Source organism: Cyphomyrmex costatus, unplaced genomic scaffold, assembly GCF_001594065.2.
Source record: "Cyphomyrmex costatus isolate MS0001 unplaced genomic scaffold, Ccosl1.0 scaffold1222, whole genome shotgun sequence".
NCBI classification, from domain to species: Eukaryota; Metazoa; Arthropoda; class Insecta; order Hymenoptera; family Formicidae; genus Cyphomyrmex; species Cyphomyrmex costatus.
In genome coordinates, this window is record NW_017275199.1 from 28,177 (window position 1) to 50,775 (window position 22,599).

At 32.3% G+C, this 22,599-nt stretch overlaps 1 protein-coding gene across 1 annotated transcript in view; it reads left to right on the forward strand.

Moving 5' to 3' along the window:
• Positions 1-640: 640 nt before the first annotated feature.
• Positions 641-22,599, forward strand: part of LOC108780528 (sodium-independent sulfate anion transporter) — a 23,673-nt gene continuing 1,714 nt past the window's right edge. Inside the window, exons 1-5 of the mRNA XM_018548283.1 lie at positions 641-659; positions 1,195-1,430; positions 2,551-2,752; positions 5,251-5,471; positions 20,774-21,119. Coding sequence (XP_018403785.1) covers positions 641-659; positions 1,195-1,430; positions 2,551-2,752; positions 5,251-5,471; positions 20,774-21,119 — 1,024 coding nt within the window. The remainder of the gene's footprint in view (positions 660-1,194; positions 1,431-2,550; positions 2,753-5,250; positions 5,472-20,773; positions 21,120-22,599) is intronic.

The window sequence follows — 22,599 nt, forward strand, 5'->3', positions numbered from 1 at the left end:
TCTTTGAAAATTCATATTATAATTTTTATGTTATAATCGCTTTCTTGTTTACTTACGAATTGACTCTCATTGTCCTTATTTTTCGTGGTACATAACATAGAAAATAACATAATGTATGTTCACTTTGAACTGGCACATTTAGTAATATATCATATATTATATTAGATAATATCATTTAAAGTATTAAAGGTTTAAATTATTATGTTACATTATTAGATAATCATTTTAATTTAGAAAAGTTCAAATTTTTGGGGATAATTTTCAAAGGTTGAAATTTATTGGGTTTTCTATTTTGTGGTTAGGTAATCGTTTTAATTTAGGAAGGATTAAATTTTTGCGGTTAGTTTTCAAAGGTTTAAATTTGTTGGTTTCTATTATTACGATTCAAATTTCATAAATTTATATCATATGTATTTCAGGAAATACGTTAAATCACTTTTTTATAAGATTCACAATTTTAACTTTTGGAAGCCTCCATAGTCCATCCCACTGTGTGCCGCCAGGCCCCGCCAGGGCTCGACTACACTACTGAGTATTACTGTAGGACAGTAATACTCAGAGTAACGTTAGTGAGATTTAGAGTATTTAGATTTTGGGAGAATTATTATAGAGTATCGAGAAGTGGCACGCTCTCTCGTGCATGGTGCCCAACTTTGAGAGTAATTGAGAATAATTGCGAGTAAGAAAAGCGATGAAGTTGACCCGTCCCTCGTGAGTACGGTTGCAGTACATACACATCCATTTCGCATTTTTTAAATATCATAAAATCTTAATAAGCTCAAAAATATTTGATTCATTTTGCATTTTTTAAATATCATAAAATCTTAATAAGCTCAAAAATATTTTAACTACGATGATATTTGTGTAGTAGCTACTAAATATTACAACTTTGAGTGAAATATATGTATAAATTTGTGCAAAATAAATATAATATCTATCAAAAAAATGTATTTTCTGCCTAAATTCTTTAATTTTTGAAAAAAATTTTGGTTTCTTTGTGTGCGGCAATTAAATCTTTATAAATATTTCTTTAGTATTAATTGACTAAAAGACACGATTTTTAAATCGTTTTATATGTATTTTTGTCATAATTTTTATTACAAACATATATTTATATAGGTAAGTGATTGAATTTGTTTGGTCCTTTACATGAATTACGTATTATACTAACGAGATTGATTTTTCTATTTTTAGTATCACAAAATTCTGACACGAGTGCTCTATATACTTCCGGAAGAAAGTGGCTTTATCGACGAGTTAGAAGGTCTTGCAGGCAGAAGCTGCTTTTCAAGAGAATACCTATCTTAACGTGGTTGCCGAATTACCGGAAGGAATATGTAGTAAGCGATTTAGTAGCTGGTATCACCGTAGGCCTCACTGTTATACCACAAGCCATAGCGTACGCTAACGTTGCGGGATTACCGTTACAGGTAAATACAAAATAATATTAAGTAAAAAATATTATGAGAAATATTTTACAATTTAAACATATTATAAAAAATTAATAAATTAATAATATAATTGAATTATAGACTCTTATATGTTTCAAAAACAATACAAAAAATTAAGTAAATACAAAGGCTATTAAGAGATTATATCGTTGTACATCGTCATATACAGACATATTGACGATGAAATTTGATCAATGCGATTTCTGTGATATAATTGATTTTATGTCTTTTGTCGACCAACTTGAGACATACTCAATTATTCGAACTAATGTACATACTTTCACCTGAAGAAGTGATAGTCTTGCCTCAGATTGGTTGTATATTACATACTGCGGAACAACATCATTGTTTGCAACTCTGAGTAATGTTTAATTTTATATTGTATTGTCGCTGATGATGATCCGAAACGTAGGATCGAAACGTTCGACATAATATCTATGTTATAGATAAAACATATTATATTTTTGCAAAAGCAATGATAATAGAAAATTGAAGCAAAAATAAAACAACTAATTCTGTTATAAAATTTAATTTTTTCATTACTTTGTTTTAATATCAAAAATGTTATGTTTAATAAAATATAATTATTTATTGTACATAAATTTTACGTTTGTAAAATTCTTTCATTTTTTTAAAAAATTTCATATGCATGTATGAGTTACCATATAATACTATAAAACGTATAATACTATAAATACACACATATAATACGAAACGATGCTTAATCCAAAAATTAGTCGTTAGTTGGTGGTCTTTTATGACCATAAAGGTTTCACCTTTTCAGAAATATGCCACATACAACTTCAATTTATAAATATCTAAAATATATAAACATTGACTGAATCTGATGTTTATCTATATATAGGAAACTCTAACCATATATTATATAGTGAGTGAACTATTTTTATATTTTGTCTGAAATATCTCTCTTTATTTTCCTATTATTTTTTATTTTAGAAAAATATTTCAAAAAAGGTTTGAACAAAAAAAGTTTCATATTTTACGAGAAAATATAATTCATCTAACAAAATTCTTATAGTATATTATTTTTTAAAAAATATCAATATTATTAATATTAAAAGATAGTTTGTTTGGACAGTATGGACTTTATTCATCTTTCATGGCCTGTTTTGTGTACACAATTTTTGGCTCTTGGAAAGACGTGCCTGTCGGACCAACAGCAATCGCCGCGATTCTAACGAGAGAAACCTTACAAAAAGCCCATCTAGGACCTGATTTTGCTATATTACTATGTTTCATCTCAGGTTGCGTCTCCTTATTAATGGGCACTTTGCAATTAGGTAATATTATAAAAATTATAAAGAATGAAATTGATCTAATTTGAAATTATCGCATTTATGATTATTTTGAAAATTAACGATCTTCATTGAACAATATACGAGGGTTGTCTGAAAAGTTTTAAGCCTAACGTAGAAACAAGTAATTTTTCGGTCAAATTCAATTTTATTTTTCCACATAGTCTCCTTTTAAGTCGATATATTTTTTCCAGCGATGCTCCCACTCCTTCAATCCATTCAAATAATACTGAGCGTCGTTAACCGCGCGTTGGATGCCGCGCTTGCTCTGGATCAAAAACGCATTCGAATGAACATTTCTAAGGCCCTGTTGGAGCGGTTTAAGCGAAACGAGTCGGACTTTTTACGTCGATTAATAACGGTTGATGAAACTTGGGTCCACTACTTCACTCTTGAAACGAAAGAACAATCAAAACAGTGGACTGCGAAGGGTGAACTTGCTCCGAAGAAAGCGAAGACGATTTTTATCGGCGGGAAAGGTGATGGCGACTGTTTTTTGGGACCATAGAATTGTGTTGATCGAATATCTTGAAAAAGGTTAAACAATAACAGGGATATACTACGCATCATTACTTGACAAACTGAAGGCAGAAATTGAGAAAAAACGACCGCATTTAAAAAAGAAGAAAGTGCTGTTCCATCAAGATAACGCACCGTCTTACGTTTCGGCGATCGCTATGGCAAAAATTCATGAATTGCTGTTCGAATTAATTGACCATCCACCGTATTCACCAGATCTGGCCTCTAGCGACTTTTTTCTGTTTCCTAGGTTTAAAGTTTGGCTCGGAGGACAGAAATTTTCATCGAACGAGGAGGTCATTGCATCTGTAAACGCCTATTTTGCAAAACAAGACGCTCAGTATTATTTGAATGAATTAAAAGGGTGGGAGCATCGCTGGAAAAAATGTATCGACTTAAAAGGAGATTGTGTGGAAAAATAAAATTGAATTTGACCGAAAAATTACTTGTTTCTATGTTAGACTTTTAGACGACCCTTGTATTTTTATTTAATTTTTATATCATCTTTTTATTTAATCTATATATTTAGAATAATATATATAATTATTAAGTGTACAAATAAGTTTTAAAGCGTTTTTTGTGTAACATATAATTTAAACTAAGAATTCAAATATTTTCGCGCCCTTTTGATATATAGTGGCGCTTAATGCGTACTATTAAAAAAAAACAATTGACTTCACACAATTGGAAACTTAATCTCAAAATTAAATGGTTTTAAAATGGTGGGCGACAAGCAATTTATTCAACACTGCATTCCATGCGAATTTTATCAAGGAAAAAGTTCTACAAAAGCATATGAATCAATTTGTTTTGTTCTTGGAGATAATGTTGTAACCAAAAGTATGTGTGAGTTTTGGTTTAAGCGACTTAAAGAGGACGATTTTGATGTTAGTGATACAGAACGTACTGGTGCTCCTCAGAAGGTTACAGACGATCAATTACAAGCATTACCCTTACGGAAAAAAACTACTGAGCATTACATACTCGATCAAAACTCATGTCAAACACAAAAAGAACTTGTACAGCAACTTGAAGTAACTTAACAAGATATTTCAATTCGTTTACGGCAGATGGGAAAGATTCTGAAGGAAGGAAAGTAGGTATCGCATGTATTAAGTGAAGAAAACAAAAATGATCGTCTTGAGCAATGTTTGAATCTGTACAATAAACAGCATAGCAAATCTTTCTTGTGGAAAATCGTGACTGGTGATGAAAAGTGGATTTTTTACGGTAATCCTAAAAAGAAATAACATTATGTGGATCCAGGACAACCCATTACATCAATGCCAAAACGCAACATCCACAGCAGCAAGTTATGCTATGCATCTAGTGGGACATGAAGGGTGTGCTATATTTTGAGCTGCTCCGTCTGAATGAAACGGTTAATAGTGATCGCTACAGTCAACAATTGATCCGTTTAAATCAAGAAATCAAACGAAATTGTCCATTTACTGACAAAGAAAAACTATTTCATGAAATTGTTTCATGACAACGTTAGGTATCATGTTGATAAACTGTAAAGGAAACGTTGCTAGCGCTTAGTTGGGAAATTTTACTACACCCGGCGTATAGCCCAGGCATAGCTCCTTCAGACTATCATTTATTCCGGTCAATGCAAAACGCCTTGTCCGGTGTACACTTTCGAGCATTTAAAAAAGTGCGAAAATGTGTGGATAATTTTATTACATTAAAAGACGAAACCTTTTCTTCTGGAATTCGCAAGTAACCCGTATGATGGCTAAAAGTCATAAATAATGACAGAAATTATTTTGATAATTAAGTGTGTTTTCATTACTAAATAAATAAATATTAAATTTCATTAAAAACGTTTTAAAACTTATTTGTACACTAATATATATAATAATATACATATTTAATGTATATTATTTTATATATCGTTATAATATATTTTTATAACAATATATGGCTTGTCTAATTATTTTTTACTCTTTTGATGATATTAGGATTCTTATTGGATTTTATATCTGGACCAGTATCCGTTGGTTTCACGTCGGCGGCGTCGATTATTATCGCCACCAGTCAAGTAAAAGATATTCTTGGACTTAAAGTTTCCGGCACTAAATTTGTACAGGTCTGGCAAAATATTTTCGAGCATATTGGCGAGACAAGACGTTGGGATACCACGTTAGGAATTGTCTGCATAATCGTTCTTCTACTTCTCCGGGTAAGTGCAACACTATTACATTTCATTACGATTATAGCTTAGCTTACCTGTTGTTTCAATATTTAAAACAGTCACTTCCATATATGGTACATCTTCTTCGATTGTTTATAATCTGCAGATTATTGAAATTAAATTGAAATTAAATAAAGTATGATTTAAAGCGTTATTTTGATATATCATTTTATTTTTTTTTTCAGAATTAAAAAAAATAATTTTACAAAAAATTAAAATTTAAAGTATTGCATTTTCTATTTATTCTATTTTACAAAATTATATTCCTTTTTTCAAAATGATTAGGATAAATAAGTTCCTTAATCAATTAACCATAAATTAAGTTATTGTTTTTAAATTAAGTAAATTAAGTTTACTGTTATATATATATATATACCAGAAGGTTTGCGAGTTATTGCCGTGTCTTTCTTTATTATTAATGCCAACGTTTCGTGAACCATATCGTTCACTTCATCTGATACATAGCAGCTGATACATAGACAAGAGACAGGACATCGAATACTATTCGATAAAACGTCAACTATTGCCGCAACAACATCATATTTCCCGAGGAAGCACAGAGAGGCCTTGGAAATACAGAAACATCCAGACAATTTAAACAGAGACTCAGGCTATAATGTAAGCAGGATATGGAAGACTGTCCTCTCGACAGGTGCAGGCCAAAGAAGTACTCCTTCCCCCACCCCTCAACATACACCCCCCCTCCCAACAGCGTCCACGTAAAGCATGGTGGAAGGATTACATGGGGTGTGTTCGGGGAGACGCTATTCACGCTATGAACGCAAACGCTACCAACGCTGTTCGTAGAGCCAATAGCGCGATAGCGTTTGCAAGCTCCGCGAACGATCCTGCGTATCGTTGGTAGCGTTTAATATGAAGGATTGGGAACGCCAGTAAAATTGAAAACTAACCTCCGAAATTTCATACGCTGGTATGTACGACCGATTAGGTTATAATCGTTGATCTGGGACAATTGAGCATTACTTTAAGCCAGAATCAGACTACGCATTGAAGATTGAGATTGAAGATTTAATTTTGGCTAATCAAAATAATAGGAGTTAAAATTTCTTTATCCTCATTGGTCAAATTTCAATTTTCAATCTTCAATCTCAATTTTCAATGCGTAGTCTGATTCCGGCCTAACGATTTGTACGAAGTACCTATGTTGGAAGAAATTGGTGCGGGGAGTCCTGACCCTCGTAGCCGCGAGAAAAAGTGACTCTAGGGACATCAACCTAGAAGATTGTAGTAGACCAAAAGTGAAACCTCTCATCATCATCGTCATCATCATCATCATCATCATCATCATCAATTAATCTCAATTTCAATCTCTGCAATTGATGGCTTGTGTATTCTTGAACCATTCGACCAAACACAACAATGCTGTTCACAGCTTGCAAACACTAACGCTACCAATACACTACCTCGGAAGGAATAGCGTTGATAGCGCGCAGTTGTGACGTAACACCCTACTATTAGTGACATCACGATCGTGTTTGTTAGCGCTATCTGCAGCTCCGCGAACAGTTTGTAGTGCTAAATAGCGCGAATAGTGTCTCCCCGAACGCACCCATGGTGTGTTCAGATCGGCTAAACCACGCCCCTTTTCACAGCAAACTGCTTCAGGTTCCGCACGGCTGCCAACAATATTTAACGTTGAAGAGTTACTGAACCTGAACTTAGTCGCATCTTTGTCGCACGTACTAATGAGTGTCCTTTTCTACCGAGATGTCCACAGAACATATACCAAAGAGAAGCGCAAGCTCCGTGATGAGTGATGGAAACGGAGAACGATCGAAGCGCCTCAAGTGATCTGGCAGAGAACTAATATACTTTATATATATATATATATATATACATTAAACCATACACTTTCCCAGCTAGAGAGCAAGCTGACGTTATTTGCCATCATTTTGACATCAAAAGAACGTTGAAGGCGTCATTTTGATATCAAAATGACGACAAATAATGTCAGTTTGCTACATGGGTTCTAACTTATGAAAAAAAAATACATATTTCATATTTTTCACAAGTTAGAAAAATTCAATGGAAGTTAATATAAGTCTAATATAGATTGAGTAATTATAGACATATTTTGGCGCATTAAAATCTGAAATTTGGGGAAACAAAATAAACACAACAGAGTATATACAATAAATAACAAAATAAGCAATGAAGTGTAAAAATTATTTAATTTATTTTTGTATACTTTTTTTTATTAACGAATACATGAGTTTTATTAAATATTCGAGAACTGCAAAAATGCACACTTTTCCACGTTACTCTGGAGGTAGAGTGCAATAATGCGTTTTTTTAATAGTGGTATCCCCAATAGGCCTATTTCACTTTAGTGTCTCTTTCACCAACCAATTTCTATTTGTACTTTATATTAAAAACGGATAAAATTAATAATTTTTTTATTTTTGATGAATATGATCAAGCGACGCGGTAGCGTCGCGACGCCAAGTGCATAAAATAAAAATATAACCGTTTGACATGATGACATGATACTTGATGCGTGTATATGTTCATGTCGATGTCAAATTCACGACGCTACCACTAGCTTTATCTCGAGTTTTCGCATCTTGAAACTTTAGATTAAAATTACTCAGAATTTAAAAGCACAATCAAAAATCTAAAAACACTTTTATTATATAATGTCATCGGTATCTTTCGATTGCGACCAGTCCGAATAAAATTGGTGCAGCCGATATCGAGATCTAGAGACCGAGTCCCGAAAAGGGTACGTTTCAGTTATGTTCAGACGTACGTGTGACACATACATGTATTTTTCAATCGTACGTGTAACACATACATGTAATTGTAATTCAACTGCTTTACTTGAAAAGACTAGTATAACAACGACCAAACGTGTACTTATTATTCAATTATTATTATTTAAAGTTAATAATGAAGAAGTTATAAAGATTACAAATCTTAATATTAAATCCATACCTTCGTCAAAAATTTATATCGGTGATAATATTTATAAAGTTAATAGTGCGATTCTTCATCATGGTAAAAATATAGACGAAGGACATTACACAAATTTATTGCGAGCTAAAGGTACAAAATGGACATCCATAAATGATTTAAAAGTTGAAGTATGTAAGTGGCCACGAAATGCAAAGAGCGCGTATATATTTTTCTTAGAACAAATCTAAATTAAGTACAAATAAACTTAAGTATAATTAAGTGTCAATAAATACAATACGAGTACATCTTTAATATTAAATAAATAGAAATTTACAAAATAACTATTTTAGAAACAGAATCTGTATTTATTTTTAGAGGATTTAAATTTCCTACATTATTATCACGTTTTCATAATTAACAAAAAGCAGTGAAATCCCATAAAAAAACCTTTTTTTAAAAAAAGAAAAAAACATACGCCAAGTGCATATAAAAGATACTGAACTTCTTGATCAAAAACAGATATGAGATAAATATAATTGACCAAGTGTATTCTTCATTACGCCAGTCACATAAGACAGACCGAAAGTGACTATAATTGTCAACTGGATTATAGTGAAGAAAAAACTTGGCGTGCCCGGGTCGCATTAAAACGCAATATTCTAGAACCTTGGTTCTATCGCAATATTCTGCAGTATACACAATATATGCGAAAACAATTCAACAAAGAAAAGATGTTAATAATTGCTTACTGAACATATTATAATACTTAGTTGTGAATATATTTTCATGTCCCACAAATTATATCACTATATAGTGAATGATGATACTAATTATATCACTATATTATACGTGTATATTATACGTATATATTATACGTATATATCTGTATACATATGTCTGTTATTTTTATATTTTAATTTATAATGCAAATACTATGTTGAAATAATGTTTTCACTGAATACTGTTTACAATTAATGCGACCCGGGCACGCCAAGTTTTTTCTTCACTATAATCCAGTTGACAATTATAGTCACTTTCGGTCTGTCTTATGTGACTGGCGTAATGAAGAATACACTTGGTCAATTATATTTATCTCATATCTGTTTTTGATCAAGAAGTTCAGTATCTTTTATATGCACTTGGCGTATGTTTTTTTCTTTTTTTAAAAAAAGGTTATATAATCTTGAAAAACGTCAAAGAAAACCGCGTATAATTAAACTGCGTATAAACTACATTAAAATATTCGATGAAATAGATTTCAAAAGGAGATTTATATTATGTAAACATAATTATACAATATTGTTAAAAAGAATTCAAGATGCAATACAATATAATATTGAACGGTATGTATATACAAATTATGGATTCGACGTGATGAAATTTCTATTTATAATCTTCACAATCATGTAAATATCGATTAGCTTAACCGAGGTTGGTGAAAGAGACTCTTACTCCCAATTTCACAGTTAACTCTTAATTGACGTTTAACTTATTTCTTATCTCTTTCCAATTTAAGAATTGGAGAGATGAGGAATAAGTGAACCTTGATTAAAAGTTAACCGTGAGTTGTTGAACTTAATTATTCTTATAATATAGTTTTTGCATAACAATAACAATAAATCATAACAATAAATAGTGCAATTACATTGAATTAAAAATATATATAAATAAAATAAAATAACAGACGCACAAAAGGAAATATTCAAAGAAAACTGAAAACAATCGAAATAAACGGAAAATAAAATTAAGACTAAACATAAACGGTTATTTCGTTGTACATCCAAATAAAATATAAATTTTGATCTTGTTAATTCGCACTTGTAAACTACTAGCAATATATTTTAAAGCCAAGTAAAGAAAAAACCATAGGTCTTCGTTTACGAAAGCTAAATGAAACAAAAATCGAATGAGTTATAATAAGAAATAAAAACTAAACATAAGTAATCTTATGCGTAATAATATAGAATAAGATATAAAAAATAAAATGTAGTCGACAATTAAATTACATTTCTTACAATGCAAGAATTTTATCTGTATAATCCGTAATAATACTTACACAGTAAATACCAATGGTTTTTTCTTTATGAATGTAACAAAAAATAAATGGTAAATATTTAGAAAAGGGGAGCCCTCCCCGATGATCTTAACCTTGACATATGTTGTCAAGGTCATGACCCTGAGTGACCTTCCGCAGGTTTTAGGTGGAGGTCGCTGTCCGTTAAAAAGTTATGGTCAAAAAAGTTTGAAAAATTACGTTTTATTTCTATTGTACAGTGTGACTTCCAAGCGAAGCGATTCTCATCCCACTTTCCTTCATGCTTTGCTCCTCGGTTTATTTTGATTACATTCAATCAATGCAATTACTATTGTGCTATATTCACAATCAGTACTGTTTCTCACTTTGTGCTGTCACGATGTTACTTCACGAATTTATTCATCTAACACATAATTTTCGATATCTTATTGATTATTTGGATGAAAAGAAAGTGATACGTACGAAAACGCAATGTAGCACTGCTTCCTTCATGCTCTGTGACCTCTTGCGCATGCGTTTAGCCACGAAATTTAAAATCATATTAAAAAATGAATTAGTTACTCGTATTATTTCAGCTATATATGTATGATGTTAAGTACTATTGGTAATTATACAGAATAGCTGCCTCAGCTCAATTATAGAAGTCGTATGTGTAGATACAGTAGGTTCCTCCCCTCTGCGGGGGGCTCCATGACTGTTAAAAATAACCTAACCCAACCCATTCAGTGGTGTGAGATAGCTCTCGTTTCGCGTAGAAAGTCGAAACCCACGTTCAACAGTACAGGCATGTGACTTTCTATGCGAAAACACTTCCATGATTGTACTGTTGCACGTGGGTTTCGACTTTCTACGCGAAACGAGAGCTATCTCACACCACTGAATGGGTTGGGTTAGGTTATTTTTAACAGTCGTGGAGCCCCCCGTAGGGGGGTGGAACCTACTGTATCTACACACACGACTTCTATAATTGTACTGTTGCACGTGGGTTTCGACTTTCTACGCGAAACGAGAGCTATATCACACCACTTAATGGGTTGCGTTAGGTTATTTTTAACAGTCGTGGAGCCCCCCGCAGGGGGGCGGAACCTACTGTATCTACACATACGATTTCTATAATTGTACTGTTCCACGTCGGTTTCGACTTTCTACGCGAAACGAGAGCTATCTCACATCACTAAATTCATTTTTTAATATGATTTTTATTTTCGTGGCTAAACGCATGCGCAAAAGGTCACAGAGCATGAAGGAAGCAGTGCTACATAGTCGGTATGACAGATTTCCTAACTTGAATAGTCGTCAACTTCAACGCTTAATAACTCGGTTCGTAGGGCAGAGCGACACTTTTTTCTGCCAGATTCTTTCATGCAAAAACACGTCGAATAAGCTTAATTTTATCGATTTTTTAGAGGAGCGGGTTATTCTTTACCTTTACCCTTGATATTTTACACACACACACACACACTGGCGGGTGCAAGAAGGTGATATTCGGCCACTCCCCGCATCCACACCGTCGACAGAGGTCTGCCCCGACAGTACAATCATAGCAACAGTATAGTCGTAGAAGTCGTGTGCCCCTTCGCAGGGGGTTGGGGGAGGTGAGAGTTACTTCGCGTGGAAAGTTTAACGTTTCTAAACAGAAGGAGATGTAAAATAGTACTTGTTATAATATATATATGGCAGAAATGATACGTTAATTTTGAAACTTTTTTTGTTAATAACTTTTTAACGGATAGTGACCGCCATTTAAAACCTGCGGGAGGTTACTCAGGGTCATGACCTTGACAATATATGTCAAGGTCGAGATCATCGGAGGTGGCTCCCCTTTTCTAGATATTTACCAAATAAATAATTCTTTCAATGCTTATTTAAAATAAAAACAAAAGCTGTAACGAAAATAAACGCAATAATTATTTCAAAATTAACAATATCCGCTTACATATATGAATATGATGAAAGAATAAACCAGTTTAAGTGTATTATCAAAAATACAATAGAATGGAAGTCAATAAAGAAAAAATATAAACGAAAAAAACATCCGGCAATAAAATTACTATTACGGGTTCTAATTTCATTAATTTCAACATTTATTGAAAAAAAATGAAGCTCAATAATTGAAAAAGTATATACCTATATAAACCTGTATATTATTAAATTTAATTAAAAAGAAAGGTTTAATTGAAACATATAATAAAAACACGAAGTTCCGTTACTGCGACTTAAATTGTTTGGTTTTTTCATAGTAGCCCGACGTTAGTTCAACTGGTTTTTTCTTATCTTTAACATATTTGAATATCAAAAACGCTAAACTATTCTCGACAATTATGTTATCACACCGATGAATGTCACAAAATTCACTCTTGTAGTCGTTAAAAAACAGCCGTTTGAAAGTTGACTCTAAGTTCGACTTATGTCCGTATTCGTTCAGAAATTGATACAGTCGGTTATGTACGTTTTCTATTAACGTGATCATCCGATTGCTTGGATATGTTAATGATTCTTTTTCAGAATTCTCTTGAAAAACCGTATATAAATGATGTTCTTCTTGTTGTGTACAAAATAAATCAGTTCGGCAAATTGAACAATTTTCGTTCGGAATTTTGAATCGTTTTACAAGATAACTCGTCACGTAAGAAAGAGCTTGAGAAGCAACAGTATCCAATTCTTCAAAATTGACCCATTGAGGAAAGCACCTGGTGGCTTCTTCCATCAATGGCTCACTTTCGTTATGTTGATTCATTTCAAAAGCGTTTTTCAAAAAATTCTGAAAATTATTTAAATTTTCACAGTTGTCCTGTTAACAATTTGCATACTTCAATACCGGTGCAACTAGATTGTTTAATACCACGGTTTTTAAAGCAGCTATAAATTGATGGCAGGTGGGGTTTGTATTTGCAATTCCATGCTGACGGATTTGACAAAATAAATTTTCCAACGGATCTTGATTAAGATTTCTTATATTTAAAAATTTGAAACCGAGAGTTTTTAATTGATGCCATAAGTAAATAACAGCTCTGATCGTTATTGCCCAACCTTTTACGAATTGAAATTGATTCGTGACATCTTGTTTAGAAATACAATTTATTAATTTCCATTTTGCCATTTCGGGTAGTAATCGGCTCCACAACTCTAAGTGAGGTGAACCGTCTTGAAGACAACATCTATACATCTTACCCTCATCTGGTGTTATGCTCGAACCATTTAAAGAATCGAAAAGATCGTCTATGAGATGTGAGAACTCTGCTATTTGTAGTGATTCAACCGGAAACAATTCGTTTACGTTAGAGATACTGTACGATTGAATTACTGCAGCAACAGTATGGCTTAACTGACGTGCTGCAGTTTTGACCTTCATTTTAACAAAAGAATCTTTAAAGTTAAAATCATTTACTGATAGTTTGTAAAGTTGCCTGAATTTGAAATTGAGTTCAACATCGAAAGCATTTTTGATATACTGAAATTTTGCTACTTTATCTTCCGCGAATCTAATGTTACATCTGAGTAAAGCATTCCGAATACATTTTAATAAATGGGGAATATCATAAATAGTTACAATAGTTTCGGACTTAACGACAAACGTGTAGCAAGTTTGGTTTTACCGTGTTTTCTGAACACAATTCTGATAGCGCCTTTCTTTGAGTGGAACCTTGGTCACAAACAGTTGCTTTTACTTTTAGCCCTATCTCCTGAAGTTGTTCAATGATATTCGTTATTATCGATTTCAGATTGCTACTAGAAATTGTACCAGCCGTAAAATAATAAGCAATTATACTTGTTTCTATGATTTCCTCAAACCACGTAACATGAAAACAAGAGCATGATTTGCTGCCCTATGTGTTCGACCCAATTCACCTAAATCTTCGAAACCACTGATTTGTTGTTTATGTGATTCGTAGTGAAAATCATTACTAAGAGAAATCTCGTCAAAAACTAGTACGCAATATCGATCTAGCTCATGCATCTCATCGCTTTTAACTTTAAGCTGTTGCAAAAGAAGTTTATCCATTCCAGTGTCGAAAGGAATCTTTGACAACATGTACTTCAGAGTACGCATGGATGGTAATTCGAAATAGGTCGCGAGATATCTATAAACGCGAGGACTTCGTTTATAAATAGACAATGCAGAAACCTTATCTTCTTCAGTCCATCGTTTCCCGGCAGGAGTACGATCTACATTTCGTAATTGAGAATTTATAAAATGTTTAGTGACATCATTCAATTTTTCATTGATACAATCAAACATATGTTTGTCATGCATAGATTTTAATTCTGCCAAAGCGTTCCTTTCGTCACCTAATTTCTTTTTAATTTTGCACAATTGTGCAGTGATTTTACGATGGATTTTGTACATGATTGTCTTTCGCGGTGACATCGTCTTTGAGGTCACTCCTGCTGCCGTTAAAAATACGGTTTTAATTTTTTTGGTAGGTGGTACATAATCATTATCTGGTTCAAAATCGTTACAAGAAGAATATTTTCCATCTTTACATTCATCGTCCTGGCAAATACAAATAAATGGAATATTACTTGCATTACTTTCATTAATTTGTGAACTATTTTTAGATTTATCTAAATGACTATTAAAAAAAAATATCGGAACATTTTCGAATATACTATTGTCATAAAAATCAGCATGAGTGTCTTCAATAACAGTGTCACTGTTCGCAGAAACAGAGATATCACATGAATTTTCTTCAAGTAAATTATTTTCTGAATCGATACTAACAGCATCAGGTACTGATTGTTGATGTAATTGGCGGTAATTCTGGTCCATTGGATCGTTCTCAAATGAAGCAGAAATGTCTACTGGAATTAAATTATCTGCAATTTCGATTTCTTTCGGTACAACATTAGAATTCAAAAGATGTTTTGTATAATTCATAAAATCCTTTTTCCGAAAATGATTCTCACAAATGAACATATTACGGCAATTAATTGAGCTTTTAATCCCACAAATCTGTTTCCATTTCATTGAAACTTCGGGATTGTTGGGGAATCGGTAAAAATGTTTATTCACGACCTTTTCACCATCTTTCGACCAATAATAGCTGTTGCTACATTGGAGAAATTTGCAAGAATATTTTTTTCGTGGAACCATTATGCTCAGAAATGTTTACAAATCTTTTATTAAAATTTAGACTAACGTGTTGATCAAATCAATTAAATGTCAAAACAGTTACGTAAAGTAAAAAGTAAAGTAAAAAAAATGATAAAGAAGCTAAGTCAGTAAAATAGGAATGAAACTAATAATATATATAATAGAAATAAACTTGCAAATTGCACGTGTAGCACACATCCAAGCAAGCAGTAATATAATCGACGAGTTACAAGTACTTACATACATATCACGTGCTATATAACGATAATGACTACATCACGCAATAAACATGTCGCCGTTCTTTTTACCTGACTGAAAATATTTTCGTAGATTCCTCTTCTAGTAAATCCAGTCCTGGAAATCCGATGTCCATTCCAACACGAGCTGTAGTTCCCTCCAAGAATTTTGACATCGCAGTACCTGTAAAAAAATCCATAATTACATTTTGTTCACATATTCCGTCATCACACATCATTTCCAGTAGTAATTTGAGCATTATAAAGTTTGACAAGTCGAACATTTTAAATCCACCCGATAATAAAAATGACTCACCTACAATATTACACAAAGCATCACTATAGTTTGTAAGAAGAAGTCGTTGTATCTTGCAAGTCGTTGCAAGAGTAGTCTGGTTAAGACTAGCCAAGCTGTAAATAAAGGAACTTGGTATTGTCGTATCAAGCTTACAGCCAAAATTAGTCTGTAAAATAATTATACAATTATATAAAATTATATATAATTTTATATAATTGTATACAAATAATGAACATTTTTTTACAGATTCGTAAATGAAATTGCTCTATCACATTACATTTTTGAACAAATATACATATGTATTTTATCTTACTATTAAAAAATTTAACTTATCACATTAGCAATTATTTTGACAAAATTAGACACTATACTGACTATTTTAAAAATAAATTAATACGAACAAATCCTGGAAAATTTTTTACGAAAAGTACAAAAAACTACATAGATTGAAATAAGATCTTAAAAATTCTTAGCTTCGTAGGTATTTGTAACGGAACAGAGTGGCGTTGTTTACTTGAAAATCCAAGAAACTCTACGTCTTTTTTGTAAAAATATATTATGAATATTTCCGAAAAGGGCATAAGATTTCTTGGTTTTTCAAACAAACATGATCACCACTCTATGTCTCATTCATCCGACTTCGTTATCGAATTTTCGTGATAGTAGTGCTATGCCCGAAATAATCGCGCGTAATGCTATCGTCACGAGATCGGTTAATCCGAGAGATGAAAATCTCTCGATGCTATAGGTTCTACTATAATAAGAAAATATTACACTGTTTTAATACACTTACCAAAAATGTTAACCTTACCTATGGATGTGTAAAATTTTGTCAATCTTCTTCGCCTCTTGGATATTCATCGTATGTTGTCGTATGTGAAAACCGTAGAAGCACAATGGAAACGTACTGCACAACCCTTACGAAAAAAACACCTAAAAATTCGGTGTTTACACCTAATTTTAGGTGTTTACACTCAATTTTCGATGTTAACGCCGTTGTGTGTTGACACCGAAACTTTGAGTGTCGACACCAAAAATTGAGTGTCGACACTAAAAGTTATGGTTTAACAGCAAACATTGAGTGTCAAAAGTTGCGTATTCGGACACAAAGCTTCGGATATATATGTCGATGCAATATTTGTGTGTCGCGACGCATGATCCACACTATAATCCAGTTAGAATTAAATTACATCAGTGTCGAAAATATTTACTGACATCGAAATCGATGATCGTAAAATGTAATGTAGTAATACATTTCTGCGCACTTGCGGAAATAATTTTAATACGAATTTGAATAAAATAAAAAATCGATTTTAATCAATTATTTGTTATTTGTGAATTTTATTATTTGATGTATCATTTTATCCTATAATATTCGATGAAAAACAAGGATAAAATGATACGTCATGCGCATTACCCTTACAAAAAAAACACTCAAAAAAAACACCGATAAAAACACCAAAGAAGAATAGCGTAATTTCGGATACCACACTAATACATATATTAATACATACACTATCATATAAACACATAAACCATTTGTTTTTAATATTTCCATTGAACAGATATATCATAATTATACAGACGTAGACATATACAGATTCGTGGGTCATCGAAGTGCAGCAGTTCCCGTACGATTGTCAAGGTCAAGCATGCAAGGTCGTGATACAATCGGATGGGTAACCGTTTGGGAAGTATCATGAAAAAAAATTAATTCTTAAATTTAAAGGAAAATTTTTTTTCAAGATTTTATTCTAAAATTGATGCTAATTAGTAATACTTATTTTAACAATCTAACAGAATTGACACCATTTGGGTGAAAACTGCACTATAATTTTTTGGCGTTTTTTTTTTTGTATTTTTTGGCCGGTTAACGCCCAAATGATGTAAACGCCATTTGGGTATCCGAAATTACGCTTTTCTTCTTTAGTGTTTTTATCGGTGTTTTTTTTGAGTGTTTTTTTCGTAAGGGAACGGTCAGTTGCTTTGGCGCGTTGTAGTTTAAGGTTCGTAACCGATCGGCCATTATCGCTACACTTCGGATTCAGTTCCGATCCGCGCATGCGCAAACGCAAATTTTATCCCTACACTCGTCTGGCACGTCCGCCATATCTGTTTCCCCTTTCCCGATCCCGCTTTCATCGTGGTGATGTCTATCGACATCTGTTCACTCACGGCTTTGCTCCGACTCAAGTCCACCGAGTCCACGCGTTTTTAAACACGTGTGTTTTGTGCAGTTTTGTTAAAAAAATTAAAAAATTAAAGACATTAAATTATTATTGTACACATTATTATTGTAAAAAGCATTAAATATTAATCTTCATATTTTATATACTATATTATACACTTTTATTAATTCTTTTACAATGAGCGCAGTTGATTTCTTGTCGCGTTGTAGAGCGAGAAGAACATAGATTTGATTAACCTTCAGGAACTTATCCTAATAAACATTTTCAACTTAAAATAATTTCAGAGATCGTCTTTAATTAAATACATTTATTAATTACATGTATGAATGACCGTGTTTATTTTTAGCTCTCAATTGCCCATTAATTAATTTAATTTACATGTATTATTATTGTTTTTAAATATGGAGCGCTCAAATTATTTTATATTATCAAAATAATTTAGTCTACTATTGGTTTTTTTGTTTATGTGCCGTTTATTTTCTTCTAATAAATATTTCGATAAATAACATTACACTTCAGTATATAATATTTTCAATATAAAATATTTTATTCAATATATACCGGGTGGTCCACTTAAATCCTACATCTTGAATATTTCGTTTATTTTTGACAATACGAAAAAATGTTTCAAATAAAAATGGAACGGTGTTGAGGGGGACACGTTATAGTGACATTGTTTTTTTTCTAAGTGAAGGCGCTAAAAAGATATGAAGGTCACCTCCACTTTTTTAAATGGAATAATGTAATTTTTTTAGATAACGTGATTCCTCTAATTATTTTGCATATAAAAGTATTAAGATAGAGATACCAAAAAACCAATAGTTTTCGAGATATTTTACACTTTATTTTGATACATATTGACACAAAATGTTAAATAACTCGTAAACTGTTGACTTTTTTATTATCGTACCTTAATACTTTTGTGAACAGAATAATGAGATAAATCAAATGGTGTAAAGAAAACACATAGTTGCGTATTTAAAAAATTATGCATTTTGTATACATATTTTTTTTAAAGCAACTATGTATTTTCTTTACACCATTTGATTTATCTCATTATTCTGTTCACAAAAGTATTAAGATACGATAATCAAAATGTCAACAGTTTACGAGTTATTTAACATTTTGTGTCAATATGCATCAAAATAAAGTGTAAAATATCTCGAAAACTATTGGTTTTTTGATGTCTCTACCTTAATACTTTTATATACAAAATAATTAGAGAAATCACGTTATCTAAAAAAATTACATTATTCCATTTAAAAAAGTGGAGATGACATTCATATCTTTTTAGCGCCTCCACTTAGAAAAAAAACAATGTGACTAAAACGTGTCCCCCTCGACACCGTTCCATTTTTATTTGAAACATTTTTTCGTATTGTCAAAAATAAACAAAATATTCAAGATGTAGGATTTAAGTGGACCACCCGGTATATAATATTTTCATTATGTATGTACATACAACGATGACAGAAGTGCAATTAAATGCAAATCAATTCACATATTTTCAGTGTTAATAAATAATTTAATTCTTTTAATATAGAGAAAGAGGGCAATGAGCCAATAATATCGTTAAAATCTTTAAATTATAATCAATATATTGCGAAGAATATCACGTAATTATGGCGTTTCGTCCCAGCTTCCACTACTGGACTCATCAGTAAGGTATTGTAGTGGAAGCCTACCTTAGACGCCTGTTTAAGTTATTAGATCGAGAATCTATATATACAGATATACGCGTATCCAAGCACTTGCGAGAATTTTTGCGAATATCTATAGACCTCTGATGGCGAGTCGACGTAGTAATATTCTTCGCAATATATTTATTCAAAGTAATATATGTATTACCCTCCCACCCCCCCCTTGCGTTTCAAGACCGAAGATTGTTCGGCGCGCAAGTTGTAATTACAAGTGTGCATCAGTGTTGCACTAATTTTCCCAGTAGAAATCGCTTATTAGAGTCTACAAAAGGGTGCGTTCCACTTAACGTTCGCAACAATCGCGTGTATCATCTCATCCTTACTTAATATTCGATTACAAGAAGAACAAAATGATCCTCGCGAGCGTTGCAAACGTTAAGTGGAACGTACACAAAGCGAAATACATAATTTTTTCTCAGTTGGCAGTCCTGCGGAACAAGAAGCAGAGAAATGACAGAGAGCGCAAATTTTAGAGAGAGACGCTTGCAATCTGAGCACACCATGTAATCCTTCCACCATGACGTAAAGGGAACCCCCCAGGATAGCGGCTCAGTATCAGCGCACCCCTCGCCCTAATGAAGTGAACGGTATGGTTCACGAAACGTTGGCATTAATAAGAAAGAAAGACACGGCGGTAACCCGCAAACCTTCTGGTATAATTGAAGAAAATACCCGTGAAAGCCTCAAAAGCGTAATTAAGTTCATTGTTTTTAGAAGTTATATCCATATGCTAAAATACGAAACATGATAATATTTATTATTATTTAAAAAATTCTTGTTGGAAGGTTAAAGAATACAAGCAAATTTTTTTATTTGTATAGAAAGTAAAGGATTTGCCGGTGATGCCAAAAAATACTAAAGTACCATCACGACTTCAACAAGTTATCACGAAGTCGTTCTGGCTAATCTCCACTGCTAGAAACATCATTATAGTGATTCTTTGCGCGGTGATGTGCTGGCTTCTCGAAAAGCACTTAGGAAAATCGCCCGTTATTTTAACGGGTCATGTAAAACAAGGACTACCGGAATTTCAGTTGCCACCTTTCGAAGCTCAGGTTGGAAATGAGACCTATACTTTCATCGATATGATTTCCGCTCTGAGCACTGGTTGTCTAGTCGTTCCTATGCTAAGTTTGCTAGAAACCATTTCTATCGCCAAAGTATTCTGTAAGTGTTTAATTTATTAACCCTGTAAAATAACATTTTTTTCTCAGTTAATAAATTAAATTGTTGTATCAACGATAATTAATTAAACGGTAATTAACCAAAATACTAAATGATAATTAAAAAATCTACTTTGAAAAATATAAGTCAATGAAATAAAAAGGCAATTAAGAGTCAATATTATATGTGTGATCTAATAAAACATTTAATATATTATAAATTAAAGTAAAATAAAAATAAAATAAAATTCACACTATAAATGCGCACGCAAACAAAAGTCAAAACCATAACGTTTCGGCTGCATATTCGAGCCATCCTCAGATGTACATATAAATATTAATTAACGCAGTAAAACATCTTTAGTTAACGGAGAAAAAACAAGAATAAAACTATAATGGAGTGTTATGTTCTAAAACGTTGAGTATTTCCACAGAGAGAACAAATGATGAGCTAAATTGTTCTCTCTGTGGAAATACTCAACGTTTTAGAACATAACACTCCATTATAGTTTTATTCTTGTTTTTTCTCCGTTAATTAAAGATGTTTTACTGCGTTAATTAATATTTATATGTACATCTGAGGATGGCTCGAATATGCAGCCGAAACGTTATGGTTTTGACTTTTGTTTGCGTGCGCATTTATAGTGTGAATTTTATTTTACTTTTATTTTAATTTATAATATATTAAAAGTTTTATTAGATCACACAAATAATATTGACTCTTAATTGCCTTTTTATTTCATTGACAATTTTTTAATACTAAGAGTCCTGTATATTCGTTCTATTTGAAAAATATAATTAAACAAAATTAAAATAAATATATAAAACACGGTTGAAAATATTGAGCTCAAAAATTTGATAAAGTTAGCTGTAATTTTTTATAAGCAAGAGATAAATCATGATATTCAATAAAATAAATTTGACAATATACAATATCAAGCTCAAGGAACGATCAAGCTAGAGCTTAGATGCATCTAATATATAATTTCATGTGAATTTATATACTACATATGCAGATTCTTAAAAATGCGAGTAGAAATTTTTTCAAACTTACAACGCAAACTCTAATAAACTACCACAGTACTATCACGGGTAAATGTTTCGATTAGGGGACCCCCCTCCAATGACTTTGACCTTGACATATGTTGTCAAGGTCATGACCCTGAGTAACTTTGCCTTAACAACTAGCCGTCGCTCGCCCTTCGTTAAAAAGTTATTAACAATTATAGTTTTAAAATAGTAAATGTCTCAATCAGGGGACCTCCCTGCAATGACTTTGATCTTGACATATGTTGTCAAAGTCATGACCCTGAGTAACTCTCAACAGTTTTTAGCTGTCACTCGTCCTTCGTTAAAAAGTTATTAACAATCATAGTTGTAACGTATGCTGTACATGTATGATATAAAGTACTGTTCTACACCTTTCCCTGTTTAGAAACGTTGAATTTTTCATGCGAAGTAACTTTCACCCCCCCCCCCCCCCC